Here is a 19,574-nt window from a genome sequence, read left to right as displayed (position 1 = left end):
ATAAAGTGGGCTCACTTATTTTTAAGAGGAAAAGCCCCAGTATGAATCGAGTGCTGGTGATTGTGAAACAGCTGAGGAAAATTATCATCCCCAAGCAGTTCAAGATGATCCTTACATAGCTACGGATAAGATGATACCAATTTCCTTAATTATTTACTGCCCGCAAACAGTAAATTCACTGCTGTCCGATCACGTTGACTCCCCCGCGATGTCATTCACCCCTAGAACTAGAGAATTTACTGATTGTGGTCAGTCAATGAAGGAAATTGCTATCATCTTATCCGTAGCCATGTAAGGATCCTCTCAAACTGCTTCGCGATGGTCATTATCCTCAGCTGTTTGACAATCACCAGCATTCGGTTGATGCTAGGACTTTCCCTTTGCAGTTGATGTAACTGTTAACTGTTGAGGTAGCTGTTAATACAGAAATTTAATGTTTGATGTGGATTCTGCGGCTGACTTCGTTTGTATGTTTGGTAACTCATGCTAATGGCTGGAAAAACATAATTCCAAACCTACCCGCATGGTACCGTGCTCCCATCGTCACCTGCCTCTGGCAGTAGAGTTGATGAACAAAAAAAGTACTTAAGTACAAAATTTTACATTGTTTTTTAACACATAGTTTTAAAAACATAATAAATTAGCAAAAATATACTGAAAAATCATAAATTTATTTATTTTCCATTGAAAATACGTAATATTATGAAAGAACAACGACGTATCCTAAAATAATTCCAAAGAATAACGACGGTTATCTACACACGTCTACCACTTATCCATAAAACAATGACGGTATATACAAAACACCAATAGTAAGGACAAAGAACATAGTCGCATTTGAAATACCGTCATTAAATTTAACAAACAAACAATATTGTTTTTTTAATACACCGTACCTAATTATAACTAACTTCTCAATGATTTTAGCGAAAACAAGGGCATTTATTTTTTTAAAACAAAGTTCCTAGAATAACGACGGATTTAAGAGACCGTCTTTGTTCTATGGGAGAAGTATTAAAAAAATATTTACCTGGAAAACAGAACTTTTTGAATAATAATTATAGCAAAAAAACATTTCAAGTACTTATTACGCGTTCCATGTGCTCCTACAGAGAACACTGACAGAACAAACAAACCGTCGCGCGGGAGCGGGTCGCGGGGGGCGAGGGTCACCGCGGAACATCGACGGGACGGCACAAGCGCCCATGTTCTACGCGAAAAAATCAAAACCGTCAGTGTTCGACTCTGTATTTCGCTTATTATAAAAGATTTTTTTAAAAACTTTTGCTGTATAGGTAAATAATGAAATTTTAAAGAAGAATCTGCAATAATCCGAAAATCGAAAAAAATCAGATCCGTCACTGTTCTACGACTGCGACGATTTCTTTACCGTTAATTTAAGAAAAACATCACTGTTCTCAAAACTGCTGAGTTGATGCTAAGTTATGAGTCAATAAACTGCGGAAACAAGTGACACTCACTCACGCGGGTAAGAGATCTTTATAACCAACAAGATTTATTTACATCTTCTCGAGTTGAGATAGTCAACATTTGCATTAGAAGCTTCTGTAGTATATTACAGTGAACTAAAGTCAATGAACAGTTTGACAAATGCCTTAACTATAACTTATAATATTATAAAAACTATTCAATTGTTATTACATGGCCTTGTACTTATTTGTATAAGGGTGGTTTCACTTCTAGCTGTACAACTAACTATGATAAGTTACTATGATAACTAACTATGATAGTTTATGTATTTAAGTTATGTAAGTTTCTTTTATGTGTGTGTGTACAAATAAAGAATATTCTATTCTATTCTATTCTATGATAAGTAATATAAAAGTATGTACGAACTCTCAGATATTTCTAGCATTTGTTTCTGCAAGAGAGCAGTATAAGATGGAGGACGACATAGACATAGAGGAGCATGATCTGTTGAACGACCCAGCCTTGGGGGGTGTGTTTCCAGATCTTACCATTTTGAAAAGTGAAATTGTGGATTTCAACATAAGTACAGGTAAATTTCTAAACTCTTTAGCCCTGTTTAAGCTAAAAGCAATATAATTTGAAGGTTCTTATATCCTATACCTTTCAGAAACTCCGACAAAGACACAAGTACCAGAAAGAAATGAAAACCAACTGGATGGCACTTTGCCATTGAACAGTGGAAGTCTTCCTCCCGTGTGCCCCACGCATGACACAGATGTCAAACCTGACATCATATGTACTGACATTGATGATACAAAAACTTTAGTGAGCAATAATTTATCAGAATCTGACAAAATAGTCCCTCAAGTTAAGAAAGAATTAGAGTTTTTTCAATTGAATGAATTTTACAGCAACAGAATAAAACTGAATAGCGGAATAGATGTGAACAGTATCCTAGAATTAGACTATAATAACATTAACCCGCCAGTGGTGACGTCAATTTGACTTACATCGTTGATGACGCCGGTCTCACGCACCGGGTTTTTCAAACTTATTTTTTTTACATAATTAACTACACATGCTACCCAAAATTAGTTAAATTTTAAAGATAAGTATTTGTTTGACAGTAAAACAAAGCATTATCATAAATCACGGCTCGTTTATTAGTCCTTTCACGATGGTACTTAGAACACTTAATATTTAGATAAATTTTCACCTATCATCTTAATAAATTAAAAATACAACAATGATGTAATTTTTTATAACTAAATCTGCCTTTTATAGTTTTATAATACTACGAACTTCATAAGAAATAACAAAAATTGTTATACTTCTACCAAAAAAATAATTAAAAAATACACTAAAAGTCATTGTTCCTCCACAGCCAAACAGTCTCTGCAAGACGGCACTATAAATGTTCGTGACACAAATATTTCCTACATTTTGTGACAAATGTATTTTGTTATTCTGTTTATTTCACCATCCACATTCATAACATTGACCATTTCTTGAAGGTCCAGCTGTCTCCGTCTTCATTTTCAAGGACATGCTGAAACTAGCTGATATTACTATAAAAACTTGTTGAAATCTATAAAGTACTTATATTTGTATATATACCTACAAATATCTATTAAAAATAGTTCAATCATGAAAAATATAATAACAAAACAAAAATATAGTTAAAAAAAATAAAAAAAAAATGAAAAATTAAAAAAATACCTTTAAATTTGACTTACATAGTCGGTGACCCCGGTCTCACGCACCGGGTTGGCGCCAAAACTCCGAAACCTGCGCACGAGTCATCGTCGCGGGGTGGACTGACGATGGGGGATGGGAAATGAGGCAGCTACCCGAAATCACAACAAAAATCGATGGCTAATAAGAAAGTTATTCGACTTTTTCAAACCACCCGGTCTCACAGACATATACGTCACCACTGGCGGGTTAAGAAGGAGGACATGTGTTATGATACTGAACCAGATGCAGTGATCACAATCAACTCTTATGGAGAAAATAGCAGGAGAATAACAATATTGGAAAAGTATTTACAAGTGAATGTAGTGCTTACAGACTGTTATACATCTCTATTGAACAACAACTGTTACTGTGCTCAGTGTGCAGTGTTGTTCCCCACCACTGAAGCGTATAGTGAACATTACACGAGCACACACACCGAGACCACTAACTTGACAAAAGTCTCCGCTTCTCTTGTGACTTGTAATCAAATTATTTACACATGTGAGAAGTCTTTTGTGTGTGATACATGCAAGAAAACATACAAAAATAAAAGTCATTTGAAGCGGCACATGTTAGTTCACACGGGCAAAAGGCCATTCCAGTGTGACCTTTGCTCGAAAACATATAACCAAAGTAATCATTTGAAGACACACAAGTTACTTCACACTGGAGAAAAACCATTCAAGTGTGAAACTTGCAAGAAAACTTTCGACCGCATAAGTAATTTGAAAATTCACATGTTAACTCACAGTGGCAAAAAGCCGTTCGAATGTGAAACATGCAAGAAAAAGTTCATGCGAATGAGTTACTTGAAAATGCACAGGTCACTTCATACTCGTGAAAAGGCATTCGAGTGTGGTACTTGCAAGAAAACATTTAGACACTACACCACACTGAAAAGACACAAGTTAATTCACACTGGCGAAAAGCCATTCCAATGTGACATTTGCAAAAAACTCTTTAACCAAAGAAGTGCTTTGAATAGACACAAGTTACTTCATACCGCAGCACAACGATATGATTCTGAGGGAGTCAGACAACAATGTGAGATCCGGGAAACATGAGGAAACATAGTACAGACCACATTTCACAAAACTTAAACTGATGACATTACCAAGCTTGTACATTTATGAAGTTGCAGTATTCGTCAAATCGAATTTAAATACATTTACAACGTTAAAGAGTAAAAGGCACGAACATAAACTATTGTGCATTCTCGAGGATGACAGCTCTCTTCGATAATACTAGGTATATTTGGAATGTCTATAAAAAAATTAACCATTTACCGCAAGTTATAAGAGAGACGAATAATATGATTCAGTTCAAAAATCTATTAAAAAAACTTCTAGTAGCAAAGACATATATGAGGTGGACCCTATCGTGGGAGTGGTAGATAGGAAACACACAAACTCAGGGTATACAATCGTTCACTGTATTTTCAAGGTTCTTCAGACACGTAATATGCAAGTGAGGTAGTCTTTGCTTACAAATAGGTAATAGTCGCGAAGGGGACGCAAGCGAGCGTGATCCAGCCGGGAATATGGTTTGGCGTCGACTGCCTGCGCGGGCTCCGCTGGCCGGTGGCGCGAGCGGGGTGCGCGGGGGTGAAGACTGAGCGCGCGGGACGCGGTATGCGCAGAGAAGCTGCGCGAGAAACGGCGAGGCGGCGTAGGACGCTAACATTTTGGCGCGCGATTTAATTTCGCGGTAAAACTAAAGATAGTGATGTTACATCCTCCCCCTCTAATCCGAACTAAGCGCCCTCGCGTTCGGAGTAGCACACTGAGCAGCCCTGGTCCTCCCCCTAAACTGATCGTCGTCCTCGACGGTGGTGGGGTGGTCTGCACAGGCGTTCTTGATAAGCCTCCCCCTGAACTAGGACAGGCCTGAGGTCATGGTCGAGCCGAACCCGTGGGTCGTGTTTCTTCACAGGGTTGGTGTGTGGCCGGGCGTCGCTGGCGTGGTTCGGTATGGCTCGCCTGAACCACGTAGGAGTCTGCCGGTGATGGCTAATTTTAGGTGGATGAGTACCTACCTGTATGCCTGGCCTAATGAGGCCGGTAGTGGTACGAAGTCGAGTCGATATTTTCATCACGACCCATTACGTCCCCACTGCTGGGGCACGGGTCTCCTTCCAATGAAGGAAGGGTTTAGGCCTAGTCCACCACGCTGGCCAAGTGCGGGTTGGTGGACCCCAACACAAGCAAGCTTGTGCTGAGAGAGTTGTCGGGTAAGTGGGCAACCCGACTGTCAGATGTTTTCAAGCCGCCCGAAGGCCTCTGACTAGGCTTAACGACTGCTGCCGAAGCAGCAACCGGGACCCACGGCTTAACGTGCCGTCCGAAGCACGGAAGCGTCCAGAAAAGCACCACTTAAAATTGGTCACCCATCCAATGGCTGACCGTGTCAGTTGTTGCTTAACCTCAGCGATCAGTTACGATCACTGAGGCCCGCTCGACTACGGACGCTTCGGAGTCGAGCGGGCCTCAGCGGAGTCGATATTATGGCACAAATAAAACAACTTCTTATCACTTAGTCAGTTTAAATGATGGATCTCATTTACAGTTTATATTGAAAAGTTTTTTTTAGTTTTGTCAATAAGTCATAAGTTTTTTTTAGTTTCGATAGTTTTTTAAGAAGTTTTCTAAACTAAATAATTGGATTGTTTTGTGTATTCTTTCTTTTGAATCGTATTTATAACATTGGGCAGAATTTATGGGTTGTTACTTTCGACCCATGCCTTGTTACTTTCGTCCTGACCATGGGGTCGAAAGTATCAATTTCCCTTTTTTTTGAGGCTTTAGAAATGCTAAAATTCTAGATGTATTAAGTAAAGTTAATAATGCTTTTAGCATTAAGTCCACCTTTTGTACACTTATATCTCATATTTGTGCAATAAAGTATTAAATAAATAAATAAATAAATAAAGTAATAATGGATATTTGTAGACTATATACGAAAGTTTTATGTGACTATATTTATTTTATCGTAAATGTTATTAATAAAGAGAAATCAGACAGAAAATGCAAACTGTTACTTTTGTCCCCGGTCTCCCCTACGTATCTCCACTAGTTGGGCGCCACTATGAGGTGGTCCTATCGTGGGAGTGGTAACTAGATAGGAATCAAACTCAGGGAATACACAAGGTTCACTGTATATTTTAGGTTCTACAGACACGTAAATAGCAGATGAGGTAGTCTTTTGCGTATAACTAATAATTCGCGAAGGGGACGCAAGCGAGCGTGATCCAGCCGGGAATATGGTTTGGCGCCGACTGCCTGCGCGGGCTCCGCTGGCCGGTGGCGCGAGCGGGGTGCGCGGGGGTGAAGACTGAGCGCGCGGGACGCGGTATGCGCAGAGAAGCTGCGCGAGAAACGGCGAGGCGGCGTGGGACGCTAACATTTTTGGCGCGCGATTTAATTTCGCGGTAAAACTAAAGATAGTGATGTTACAAGCATCTAATTAAAAACAAAATAAATGCGATTACATTGATACCTACTGAAGTGAAATTTAATTTTTACTTCTTATTTAACTAATTAGTACCTAGTTAATATTAAAAATAAGAACTGATACTAAAAGTTTTTCACTATAGCTTGACTGTCTCTAATTAATTAACGGTACTTTACCCGATGAATATATAAGTCCATGACTTTAACTTTACCACTTTCTGCACACTGACTGACTGATGTGACTGACTTTCACAAATTGACCATCACTTTAAAACACTCACTGTTAACACTTCCGATGCTCCCGGTCACTGGGAGGACCCCGAGAGCCGCGGTCCCGCCGCGGTCACTTCCCGCTCGCGCCGTCCTCGCGCCTGGCTCGTGGGGCGCCCTGCAGCTGGCTCAACCGCATCACGTTCATCCGAGTGCTCCTTTCGATCTTCTTGCTGATGCACTTGCTCAGATATCTTGGTTGTCTGGCAGAGATCACTTTTAGTGATAAGACCGCCTTTTGTACCCTAATTAAGTTGCAATTTGTAATTCCTATGATTCTTTGTTGGTGTGCAAATAAAGAGTATTCTATCCATCTATCTATCTATCTATCAGGCATAAGATCATAGCAAATACGACGGCAACGACGAGTACGCATATGTAGGTACAGATTAATTGACCCCAAATTATTTATTATATTCTCGTTGTGCTTGTCAATTTTGTTGGAGTATCCGATTTGGTTAATAAAAAAAATTAAAAAAAAACACGCACTCACGCCTTGTACTTATGTACTCCCTTGGGTAGGCAGAGGTGCATTGCTGCACCCACTTTTCGCCAGAGTGTATGTTAGTCCCAATGTAATAGGGGGCGGGCCTATTGCCATTTTACGGGCACATCCAAGACCTGAGAACAAATATCTGTGTTTAACCTTTAACTGCCGACCTACCTGTCTCACAGACGGCCTCGTTTTTATTTTGACAATATTTTTTCACCCGAAGCGTTACCAAGGTTCCGCCTCTCAGTACCCTCCTCCCCCCGCGTGTTCTACTTGCTGTAGGCGTCCCGCTTACGACGCGTGCACAGGTGCTTTATGCGGAGCTCGAGACGTCTCACAGACGTAAGTACGGTGTTTATGTTCCAAACTTGATACGTCTCTTGGTCGTCACCACGTTGTAAATGTATGTACTACCTTAGTGTCTTGAGGTCGTCACATCGTAATTAACATATGTTTTTTTCCTACGGAATGTCTGAAAGTGATAGTTCAGGGTCAAAAAAGAGGACACTACCTAGTGATTATAAAAATCAAGCAATTGATAATCATAGGAAACTGAGAGAAAGGAGACAGGACGTGTGAGGCGATGAAATTTCAGACCACCGCGAGAACTACGTTGTTCCATTGAACCAATTATTGGTCCTACAGATATGCCCTCATCGCCTCCTGCCCGAGCATAAGCTCAAGAATAGCTGGGTATTCGGAAGACCTGTGCAATTTGTCCAAGTCTACTAAAAAGACGCACAAAAAATCATGTTGTCTCTGGAAGAAACCCATGTGCCTTACATTTTGCCTACAAATATGCAATAGCTGCAAGCCATAAATATGCTAACTTGATTGAGTGTCAGTTTTTTATTTCGTTAAGTTTTTGTGCTGATTCTTTTTTATTTTACTTTATTAGTTATAAAAGAGAAAAATTATTTAAAAAAATCTACTGATATGTGTATAAATAAAAAAATATATATGTCTAATAAAAGTTCCTAAAAATGTTCAAATAAAACTTGGGGTCTCATCAATGCAGGCTGATTTCTTGTTAAATTAAGTAATTGTTTTATTTACTATCCGTATATTATAAGCCATTTAACTATAGTATTTTTATGGGTGGTTATAAATTAAATAAAACGAATACTTTATTTTTAAATGATTTTTCAAATATCTACGTCTCCCAGACGTAACCTCGTTGTTAGTGGTGCGTTTAGACCACGTCGGCAGTTAAAGGTTAAACAAATATCTGCCCCAGCCGGGAATCGAACCCGGGACCATCGGCTCAGTAGTCAGGGTCACTAACCACTACGCCATTCGGTCGTCTACTGGTTAATAATATCCCCTGTTTCTAATTCTGCTCGTTCCGGCCGGGATGGAAGCTTGCTGTTGCACATTTTTAATTATTTTTTATAATGGAAAAGTACAGTCCATGATGAATTTAACACGAAGAATCACGTAGCGTCGCCCGACCTGCCAAATATGGCGCGCGACGCGTCACTGGCACGGTCGCCATGGAGGGAACGGCGTGAGGATGAGATGAGTGATACAACCGAATGCTGAATAAACACTCATTTATTATAGTAATGCAATAAGGTTATATAATTTACCAATACATATACCACAATACTTAATTTAATTGTAGAAAACAACAAGAGATATAAATTGTGAAAGGAGAATGGCGCCTATAGCGCCATGACCCAGAGCGGCCATTGGTGAAACATACACTGATGTATAGTCCGTGACTACAGTATATACTGGTATTAATTTTATTATTTTGAGGCATGGGAGAACGAAGATATAAGTGCCGAAAGATCAAGTCTTTCTACTGTACTAGATGTTACCCTTGAGCTAAAAATAGTTTTTAAATGTGTTCCCGTGGGAATTCCTGGATAAAAAGTATTCTATGTTACTTCGGGATAACGGGAACTTGAATAGAATGAAATAATTTTTGAAATTGATCTCTTTATAAAAATAGGTTTCCGAGTGTGAAATGTGCAAAAATAATCTTGATATTATTTGCAGAAATAAAATCATGTAATACATTTTGTGATGCACTATGTATTGGGAATCTCATGATTTAGATTATAAAACTTGTTTGTGCGTGTACTATTCATCAAAAACTTATTTAACGAAAAAAAAAATTAATTAATTTACTTTTGAACCCTAATATCTCAAGAACCCCATGGTTTAGATTTTTTTAAATATTTTTCCCTGATAGTAGACATTTTTATCAATAACTTAAAATAGGTTTGGTTAGTGGCTGCTAACTTACGCAAAGCGGGTCAGGTTACGCCATTCTTCTTTAGTAACATGTTGGTTCTCATTGTTGTAATTCTACAATTTCTGAATTTGTTTACTTTTGTTTATAATAATTCTGCATACAGACTAAGGGCGGATTCGGCCAACGTCGAGTAAATTTTACTCTCGAGTAAAGTACCAGTTACTCGCGAGTAAGCAGGATTTTGCATTCTACCAAACCTGAAACCAAGATAACTAGCTTATCCCAAGAATAAAATGTTATACCGCCAAAATTGACCGTGTAACGAGCTTATCCGAGAGTAATTTTGTAATGGCGGCAGCACATCAGCTGATTAGAAAACCGTCATAATGACATATAAACACATCTGTCAAAACATAAACAAAAGTACGTTAAAAGGCAAAGTCTCAGAATAACAACAGCGAATAAAATATTAAAACATAAACAATTTCATACTTTTATAATCCATTCAAACTAAGTTGGCATGTCATTTCTATTGCATGCTTTGAAACGCAGCTATTTTTATTTTAGTTGCATTACAGTTTCGTTCCTCGTTCATTCAATTTAATCATGGTATAACTTGGTAGAATGCAAATGTACTTATTCTAGATATTTACTCGCGTATAATTTTAATTCCGGTATAGTTATTCTCGTGTAACGTGATGTTTGGCCGAATCCGCCCTAATAATTTTTACTTGTATAGTGAAATAAAGTTTTTTTTTCTTATACTCATATTTTTTATTTTATTTCCTGCTCATATTGATAAAGATTGTCTAAAATAACCTACCCATAATGATTAACAAAGAAAAACTAAAATAATATTTAAAAGTTTCTCCTCCCAGAGACTCGAACCCTCAACCTCCATATTGAAAGCCGAATACCTTAACGATTAGACCACGAGATCAAGTAGTTAAATTAGTGAAAAGTGCAATCACTTCGCTGGCTTGCAATAGTTAAAAGTGAACAACACACTTTTTAACATCCTGGCATGAACTCTCTCACATTTTATCTGACGCATCAGAATCATATGGCTGTGCTGCAGTGTGAAGTAACATGTGCCTCTTCAAATTACATCTTTGGTAAAATGTTTTTGTGCAAATTTCACACTGGAATGGCTTTTCGCCAGAATGAACTAACTTGTGTCTGTTAAGATTATTTCTATTCTTAAATGATTTCGTGCAAATATCACACTGGAATGGCTTTTCTTCAGTGTGAATTAACTTGTGCGCTTTCATAGTACTAAGGTGTCTGTAGGTTTTCTTGCAAATCTCACACTGGAATGGCTTTTCGCCAGAGTGAATTAATCTGTGGCTCTTAAGATTATCTCTATGGTTAAATGATTTCGTGCAAATTTCACACTGGAATGGCTTTTCGCCAGAGTGAATCAACTTGTGTCGTTTTAAAGCAGATACACATTTAAACTTTTTCCTGCAAGTTTCACACTGGAATGGTTTTGATCCAGTGTGATGTAACATGTGCCTGTTAAGAGTATATCTTTGGATAAAAGATTTCATGCAAATGTCACACTGGAACGGCTTTTCTCCCGTGTGGATCAATTTGTGCTTTTTCAAATTCCAAAGCTGACTAAACGATTTTTTGCAATCACCACACTTGTATGGCTTTTCGCCAGTGTGAAGTAACTTGTGTGTCTTTAAATTTTTTATTTGGTTAAATGTTTTCTTGCAAATGTCACACTGGAATGGTTTTTCTTCAGTGTGAAGTAAGTTGTGGCTCTTCAAATGACTTCTTTGTCTAAATGTTTTCGTGCAAATGGCACACTCGAATGGCTTTTCACTAGTGTGTATTAACTTGTGTGTTTTCATAGCACTTCGCTGATTGAAGGTTTTCTTGCAAATGTCACACTCAAATGGCCTTTCTCCAGTGTGAACTAACATGTGCTGTATTAATATACTTTTTCTGTCGCATGTTTTCTTGCAGGTGTCACACACAAATACCTTTTCACGTGGGTTATTTCTTTTTCTATGTGTCACAGGAGAAGCCGAGGCTTTAGTTGAGTTAGTGGTCTCGGTGTGTGTGCTCGTGTAATGTTCACTATACGCTTCAGTGGTGGGGAACAACACTGCACACTGAGCACAGTAACAGTTATTGTTCAATAGAGTTGTATAACAGTTCGTTAAAATAATTTTCGCTCGCAAACATTTTTCCATTTCATAATACTGTTTAGTTATCCTCATGCTTCTATTTACATCAGTGTATATTGAGCCTGCCAAATCTTGATCATTGTTTGTTTTGATGTTTACAACATTATTACAGTCTCCTGGTGCATCAATTTCTCGTTCTTCATCAGACTCATCTACATGTATCTTGCCGAGTATAATTCTGTTTCTGTAAAATGGCAATTCATTTGATTTTCTTGATTTCAGTTTCAATTTCATGAAATTCAGTCAAAATGTTGCCCTTGACAGTTATTGTGTCATCCATGTCAGTACACAGGTGGTCAGGTTTCACAGCGAGGTCTTGAGTGGAGCACTCGGTAGGATGATCCCTACTGTAGACCGTTAAATTGTGTAGTTGATTTTCGTTTTCATATCTCTTTGGTACTTCCGGCGTTGTAAAGGATTCTGTAAGGTACAATAAAGTTTAGTTGGGATAGATATAATTAATGTGTTTAGGGTGTGATATGAATGAAGAAAGAGTAAATATTCTACTTTTTAGTTTACAACGCTAGAGTCGGTCTGTGGTTTGTCACTGCTGTGAAAATGTTAGCCAGATTAGTGTTAGTTTCATTCAATTTTGTTAAGATAGGGATATGTCAGCCACTGGATTAGAAGTACAGTCAGCTGCATACGTAGTAACACTTTTGAACCTTGTCAAACTCAACAACTTCCTGTTTATTCATTCAACCATTGTCGTTTTGTTTAGTAGGTAGTTTGATACGGTACAAAAAAGTAGTGTGTAGCTACTTATGCAGCTGACTGTACATGTACATATCAAAATGTATGAAAACCGCATCGACCATATTTTCGCGGCCGTCTCGCTCGGCTCCCTGCTCGCCGAAGCACCAGAATGTGATGTATTTGTGGATAGAATGAGTTCTCTGATGAATATATGCAGGGAAATATTAGAGAGAAGTGTGAGTGCTATAATCTTCTTCTTATCGTGTCGACGACAAACCAACAAAGTCGCTAAATAATGGTTCTGGGTGATTCTCAAATGACGCGATTTAGGTATGTCCAAGCCATAAAATACATGAAATTGATAGTTTTATACCAGGATGTATTTTTTTTTGAATAATGTATCTTGTGACCGTTTTTATACATTAGTAATGTAATGCATAAATTTATAAAGAAAGCGACAATGATTTTTTAAAACTCAATATCATAAGTTCTTTGGCGCGTCCTTCACTTGATTTTATTTTTAGGTCAAGAAAAACTCACTTTTTAAAGTTAAATAAGCTTATGATTTATATGTTATCATTATAACAGATACTTGTGGTAACTGTAAATTAGGTTTCTATTCACTCTTAGGTTAAGTTTTCAAAAATATAACGCATTCAATTTTGTCCGAGAAAAAAAACTAACTTCTTTGGCGTAACGATACCGTCTTCCTACTCTGCGTTTAAACAATCACCGGACATAATCACCATGCGTCCTTCACCCTTCAGTCCCCCACTATCTTCGACCAGGAGCAGAGGAGGGTAAGTTTACGGAGTATGACGAAAAAAATTTTTTTTTGCGCCATAACTGGTTTTGGTCAGGCTATTATTTGTTTTTGTTGCATACATATTTTTGTCCACGTATGTCTATTCAAACAGTATGCACGTGTCAATAAGAGGTTCCAATTGTACATCAGCTTTCTGTTAAAATAATTTTTAAGTGATGATTTCTAATTTCGTTGGCAATAATTTCTTTGGATTTCTTTGGCATTCTGCGCCAACGAAATTAGTTTTGATACAAAGAAATTAGTATTGAGTATGAAACACCATTAATAATGCTAACTTTATGCATTCAATGTCTATTATGGTTAATTCTCTCATCATCATCATCAGCCAATAATCATCCAATGGACATAGGCCTCTACCAAGGAGCGCCACAACACTCGGTTCTCGGCCTTCCTCATCCAACTACTACCGGCTACCCGCCTAAGGTCGTCAGTCCAGCGGGCAGGAGGGCGTCCCACGCTGCGGTTGCATATTTTGACAGCTATGTTGGTAACCTTAGTCCTCTGACGGATAACCTAATTTCTGATACGATCCATCAGAGAAACCCCAAGCTTAACTAGAGAGTTATGCTTGGGGTTTCTATGGAGAGCCATAGCACGCTGAGCTACTTTAAATCGGTGGACCAGTCCTACCGTCAGTTTCCACATCTCAGCACCATACGTCATCACTAGCTTCTAGCTAGCTAGTCTTCAGGCTCTGAGGAATGGACGAGGAGAATATGTAACGAAGTTTCCCGAATGCAGCCCAACCCAGTTGGATGCGCCTTGCAGCCTCCTTGTCCAAGTTGCTTCTGCCTAGCCGAATAGTCTGCCCGAGGTAGACATATTCATGCACAACTTCGATTGTTGCCTCACCAACGACGACCGGCTCCGGTTTCATGTGATCATTGTACATGACTTTCGTCTTGTCCAAGTTCATACCGAGGCCTACACATCGGGAAGCAGCATTTAGGACACTTAGCATCCAGCTAAGTTCCTGCAGAGATTCTGCCATTATAACGATATCGTCCGCGAAGCGGAGGTGTGACATGTACTCGCCATTTATACATATGCCATGTCCTTTCCAGTCCAACGTCTTAAAGACATCCAGTGAATTGGTGAACAGTTTCGGAGATATCACATCCCCCTGTCTCACTCCACGTTTCAGTTGGATAGGTCTTGTCTTGTGGTCCTGTACTTGGACAGTCATAGTAGCGGCATTGTACAGACACCTCAACACCTCGATATAGCGCCAGTCGATTTGGCATCTCTGCAAGGATTCCAAAACTGCTTAGGTCTCGATGTAGTCGAAGGTTTTTTCATAGTCCACAAAGACTAGATACAGAGGCTGATTATACTCTTCGGTCTTCTGTATAATCTACCTTACTGTGTGGATGTGGTATATTGTACTAAAGCCTTTTTGAAACCCAGCCTGCTCCGGGTGTTGAAACTCGTCTAACTTTTGGGCAAGACCATTCATGATAACCCTTGAGAACAGCTTGTATACATGGCTTAAAGGCGAGATCGGTCTATAGTTATAGAAGATAGATATAGAAGGGTGACCGAACCCTTCTGAAGAACTGTAGTTCTCTTTAGAAGCGGGTGTTGACAGCTCCAATTTGGTGCAGTGTGGGACGTAGGGTCGACTTCACCAGACATCTCCTCTTCAGCTTGAAGTTGATATTCAAAGTGCCTCGGAGAAGTCGGTGATCACTCCCAGTTTTAAACCTATTGTTCACTGGGACATCTCTGAATATGTGCCGCTTGTCAGTCATAAATTCTCATTTAAAAATCTGAAAATTCACACATTAACAGCTCTCTATGTTATTGAGTTGTGCAAAATAATAATGCGGTACCCAGGCAAGTTTCCCTTAAGACCTGAAGGTGAAAGCAGCAGACTTAATGAAAGATATAAGTATAACTTAGAAATACCTAAAAGTAGAACGAAATCTTATGACCGTACAACAAAAATGGCTGCCATCAAAGTATTTAACAAACTGCCAGTTGACATCAAAATGCTAAAAGGCAATAAATTCTTAAATAGAGTAAAACAATTTTTATTGGTGATAAGTCCCTACAGCCTCAATGAATTTCTTGAATTTAAATGCGAATAGGTACCTACTTATAACGAATAATAATAAATAATTCCATTAGTGTATAATTATAAATTGTTAAATCTATTTTGAATTGAATTATCAAATTGAATTGTAAATGTAATGTTATTAATTGTTATTGGTCTATTGTAAATAATGTATAATTATAAATTGTTAAATCTATTTTGAATTGAATTTTCTAATTGAATTGTAAATGTAATGTTATTAATTTTTATTGGTCTATTGTAAATAATGTAAATATTAAAATACTATTTTAAACAATAATATTGCTACACCCATGGGTAAAATGACATTGTGTCCATAATGTGCTGTGTAACATCTTACTGCAACATGTTATTTATTGCAATAAATATATTTGATTTGATTTGATAATGAAGTCTTTTTCGTTTTTCGTCCTACCATCGGGGCTTGCCCATGTCCACTTCCTCTGGGGCCGATTCTCAAAGAAAGAATTCATCAGAAAGAAAGCCTCTCCCTTTCCACGAAGTCTACAAGCATTTGTCCTCTCTGGTTTCTGATACCAAAGCCATGATGTCCTACCCTCGATTCGTCGCATACTTGTACTCCCACTTTGGCGTTGAAGTCCCCCATCACAACGGTGTATTGGGTCCTAGCAGTACACGTGATGCCCTAGAGATATCCTCGTATACTACTTCGACTTCTGTGTCAGAGTGTCCCAAGGTTGGTGCATATACCTGTACGACCTTCAAGGAATACCTCTCGGTTAGTTTAAGTACTAGGTACGCTACCCGATTCCACACACTGCTGATCTTCACTACGTTGTTGACAAGGGTCTTGTTGACGAGGAATCCTACGCCACCTTGGGACAGTTGGTCGCCATCCTAATGGTAGAACATGTTGCCGAACTCCAGGGTTATCGTGTCCTCATCCTCTTACACTTTTTCATACCGTTGACGCTGCTGCCCATCGATCGATTTAGTGTAGCTGTTTTTGGGTGGTTATACCACCATCATCTGGTCGCCTGAGCCTCGTCTGTTATTTAGCAGAGTGCACCGCGGGCAGGTGAGGTTGGCAATTGGTTCATTCGGATGTTGAGAACCCTTGCACCCTAACGTGATCAGGTAATTATGTTAAAAACAAATAAAGATATGCGTGATTTTTATAGTTTTGTTGTGTATTATTTGGCAATCTACGTATAAAACTAATTTCTTTAAAGTAATTTCTAATTTCTTTGTTCTTAAAACTAACTTCTTTGGGACCTTTTATAATTTCTTTGGTGTGTTTTCTAATTTCATTGGTGCCAATCTAATTTCATTGGCCCAAAATTGTTTAAAATCGCTCTAACTTTGAATCGGCTCGATAGATTTCAGGGCCAATAAGAGATAACTAGAGAGGTCTAAAGCCTCTACAATATGTGGGGTATAATATTCAAACAACATGAAAAAAAAATGCGCCAAAGAAATTATGCTTCTGGAGCCGCTTTTTGAGAATCACCCTTCTACCTTTTTTGGCCTAAGATTTATTTGCCTAATCTCGTATTGCATAGTAACGTTTGGTCAAAGTTTCGTTTCGCCGATAATCGTATGGCATAAATCTCGTTTAGTAAAAAGTTATTTCGTATAATCTTGTTTAGCCTAACAATGCTTTGGTCAAATCTTGAATAGCCTAATAATGCAATGGCTAGGTAAGTATACAAAGAATTAATATTCGTTTGGCTTTCACTTTAACGGAACGTCTACGTACCTACATAGCACAAAGTGGTGCCTTGTATTGTTTTCGCTATGTGGGAAACGCTCCGCTCCGCTTCGCTGCGCTCCGCTTTGCTTTTGACGAATATGTGCACCTAACACGCTCCTCCTCGCTTTGCTCGTCGTCTCACCTATCTTTAGATTTCGATCCTACGGAGTTTTAATGACGTTTGTAATAACTATAATGGTCTTGGACTTTCGATATTGTGATCATTTTATATCGTGATTTTCGGAATTTAAGAAAAGAATACCACAATTTGTATACGTACTACTTAATATATTATTTAATAACTTAATATAAGGAGAAACAAGATTACCGATTTGAAAATCAATTTGAGCAAACGAAACTTAGATGTTTCAAGATTGTGCCAAAAGAGTTTTAGACGAAACGAGCCTTAGACCACATAAGGTTTGACAAAGGGATGATTCGAGCAAAAAAGTTTAGACCATACGAGTTATGCGAAACGAGTTTCGGGCAATAAAGATTAGGCCAGATGAGGGGAACCCCTAAATAATACATGCCCAGAACTGGGCCACTGATACTGCACCGCTGGTAGCGGTCATGAGCTCTTCCCGCGTACAGGTGTAGGGACACGCGGGGCATGAAGTAAGGTGCACCATAGTTTGTGGCGCTTCACACAAGCAGTTCAGATTTTGTGCATCCGTGAATCCCCACCTAGCCATATTTTTTATTTATTTATTTATTTTATAAAACTTTACTATCATTACAGAGTAACCTAATTCGATAGCAAGCTCAATTTATTATAATTATAATTAATTTTAACAATGGCAAATCACATACACAATAATACAATAAAAATTACATGTAATCAATAAAATAAATCTAAAATCAACATAAAAGCAATTTTCACACAAACATTTCATTACATATTATAAAAAAAAATTATTGTTCTTACTACGACCGACCTGTGCTATAATTATAAATACTTATATATATGTGGGGACATCTCACACACGGCCATCCGACCCCAAGCTAGGCAGAGCCTGTATTATGGGTATCAGACAGCTGATATATGTACACAAATATATAGACAGATACATATTAAATATCAACACTCAAGACTGGAGCACAAATATCTGTATTTAAACAAATGTCTGCCCCAGCCGGGAATCGACCCCGGGACATTCGGCATAGCAGTCAAGGTCACTAACCACTACACCATTCAACCATAGATGAGTACCTATAGCTTAGAAACCTTTGATCAGGCCAGCATAATATTTCCTCATTAGTACAGGGTGTCCAGTAAGTAGTAAGTACCTACGACAAACTTCGTGGGGTGGTAGCCTAGGTCTAGGCCTACCTCAACAACATGAAGTATGTTCCTTAATAATAAACTCATCCTGGAAACATTGTTTAAAAAATGTTTTGATGATTAGATTATGTATGTGTATCGTTTCTGAAGGAGCATACTTTGATAATAATTATAATTGTGATAAAATACATTTTGATGAATAACAAAGATTTTGTGTTTTATTGATCTTTTCCCTATAATTTTTAAACAGAGTTGTATAATATAAATATATCCTTAACAGAGCTTTCAAATTACAAACCTGGTGCTACACCTTCACTTGTATCAAAATCAATAATTTCTTGTTTAAGAACGGCAAGATCTGGAAACACGCTCCTCACAGTAGGGTTGTTCAACAGATCATGTTCCTCTATGTCCATGCCATCCTCCATCTTAAAGTGTGGTTTCGTACAACTAAAACATGAGAAATATATTCAAATAGCAATTAATGACTTCTAACTAAGTAGTATAATGATATATATTCTGAAGGCACAAAATTTAATTTTAGCGATGTAAAACTAGAAATGTTGCCAGTGAAATATGAGATTTGACGTAACACTCATCATCATCATCATCATCATCTCAGCCATAGGACGTCCACTGCTGAACATAGGCCTCCCCCAATGATTTCCACCAAGTCCGATCGGAGGGGGCCCGCATCCAGTGCTTCCCCGCGGACTTGACTATATCGTCTGTCCATCTCGCGTGGGGCCGCCCAACGCTGCGTATGCCGGTACGTGGTCTCCACTCTTCTGCTTCCGACCATCAGTCCACTCACTAACACGCATACAGCCTGATTATAAACAAAGAATGTATATAAGGTTATGACAGCCTAAAATTAAAATTTGTGCCTTTAGAAACAGCATCAATATAATCCTTTATTGCAGAAATACATTTATGACTGTACAAAAGGTGGGAAAATCAGAAAGTATTCAGAACCATTTTCTACCAGTTTTCATAACATGCAAGAATGATTTATCGTTCATAATTTTACAAAAATCCAATGGACCAGATATAGAGCTAAAACAATATAGACTTTTTGAAAAGGAGGCCCAACGAACACTCATATACTTAGCATTTGAAGAGGAAGGCCGCCCTCACCCCCTACCACCAGTTAATTAAAGACCTCTGCAGGCTCTCTCACTTCCACTGAGCCTACAGC

At 38.4% G+C, this 19,574-nt stretch overlaps 4 protein-coding genes across 7 annotated transcripts in view; 2 read left to right on the top strand and 2 right to left on the bottom strand.

Moving 5' to 3' along the window:
• LOC119693291 (zinc finger protein 1 homolog) overlaps nucleotides 1–19,574 on the bottom strand; it is a 538,991-nt gene that overhangs the window by 389,813 nt on the left and 129,604 nt on the right. The window lies entirely within an intron of this gene.
• Nucleotides 1,387–2,436, top strand: LOC125489212. Its single transcript, XM_048624307.1, has 3 exons — nucleotides 1,387–1,489; nucleotides 1,864–2,020; nucleotides 2,099–2,436. Exons 2-3 carry the CDS (start codon nucleotides 1,903–1,905, stop codon nucleotides 2,434–2,436), a joined length of 456 nt encoding a protein of 151 aa, XP_048480264.1. The 5' UTR covers nucleotides 1,387–1,489; nucleotides 1,864–1,902.
• On the top strand, nucleotides 3,389–4,709 carry LOC125488586 (zinc finger protein 430-like). Its single transcript, XM_048624017.1, has one exon. The coding sequence runs from the start codon at nucleotides 3,390–3,392 to the stop codon at nucleotides 4,230–4,232; it is 843 nt and encodes a 280-aa protein (XP_048479974.1). The 5' UTR covers nucleotide 3,389; the 3' UTR covers nucleotides 4,233–4,709.
• On the bottom strand, nucleotides 10,307–11,971 carry LOC125489147 (zinc finger protein 85-like). Its single transcript, XM_048624012.1, has one exon. The coding sequence runs from the start codon at nucleotides 11,812–11,814 to the stop codon at nucleotides 10,618–10,620; it is 1,197 nt and encodes a 398-aa protein (XP_048479969.1). The 5' UTR covers nucleotides 11,815–11,971; the 3' UTR covers nucleotides 10,307–10,617.

The sequence above is a fragment of the Plutella xylostella genome, chromosome 11, assembly GCF_932276165.1.
Source record: "Plutella xylostella chromosome 11, ilPluXylo3.1, whole genome shotgun sequence".
In the NCBI taxonomy this organism is placed as follows: domain Eukaryota; kingdom Metazoa; phylum Arthropoda; class Insecta; order Lepidoptera; family Plutellidae; genus Plutella; species Plutella xylostella.
The sequence above is the reverse complement of the archived record's forward strand: the minus strand, read 5'-3'. Positions and strand labels throughout refer to the sequence as shown.

Coding starts and splice junctions, on each gene's coding strand:
- LOC125489147 (XM_048624012.1), bottom strand. CDS start 11,814: ATGAGGATAACTAAACAGTATTATGAAATGGAAAAATGTTTGCGAGCG.
- LOC125488586 (XM_048624017.1), top strand. CDS start 3,390: ATGTGTTATGATACTGAACCAGATGCAGTGATCACAATCAACTCTTAT.
- LOC125489212 (XM_048624307.1), top strand. CDS start 1,903: ATGGAGGACGACATAGACATAGAGGAGCATGATCTGTTGAACGACCCA. Junction 2,021..2,098: donor GGATTTCAACATAAGTACAG/GTAAATTTCTAA, acceptor TATACCTTTCAG/AAACTCCGACAAAGACACAA.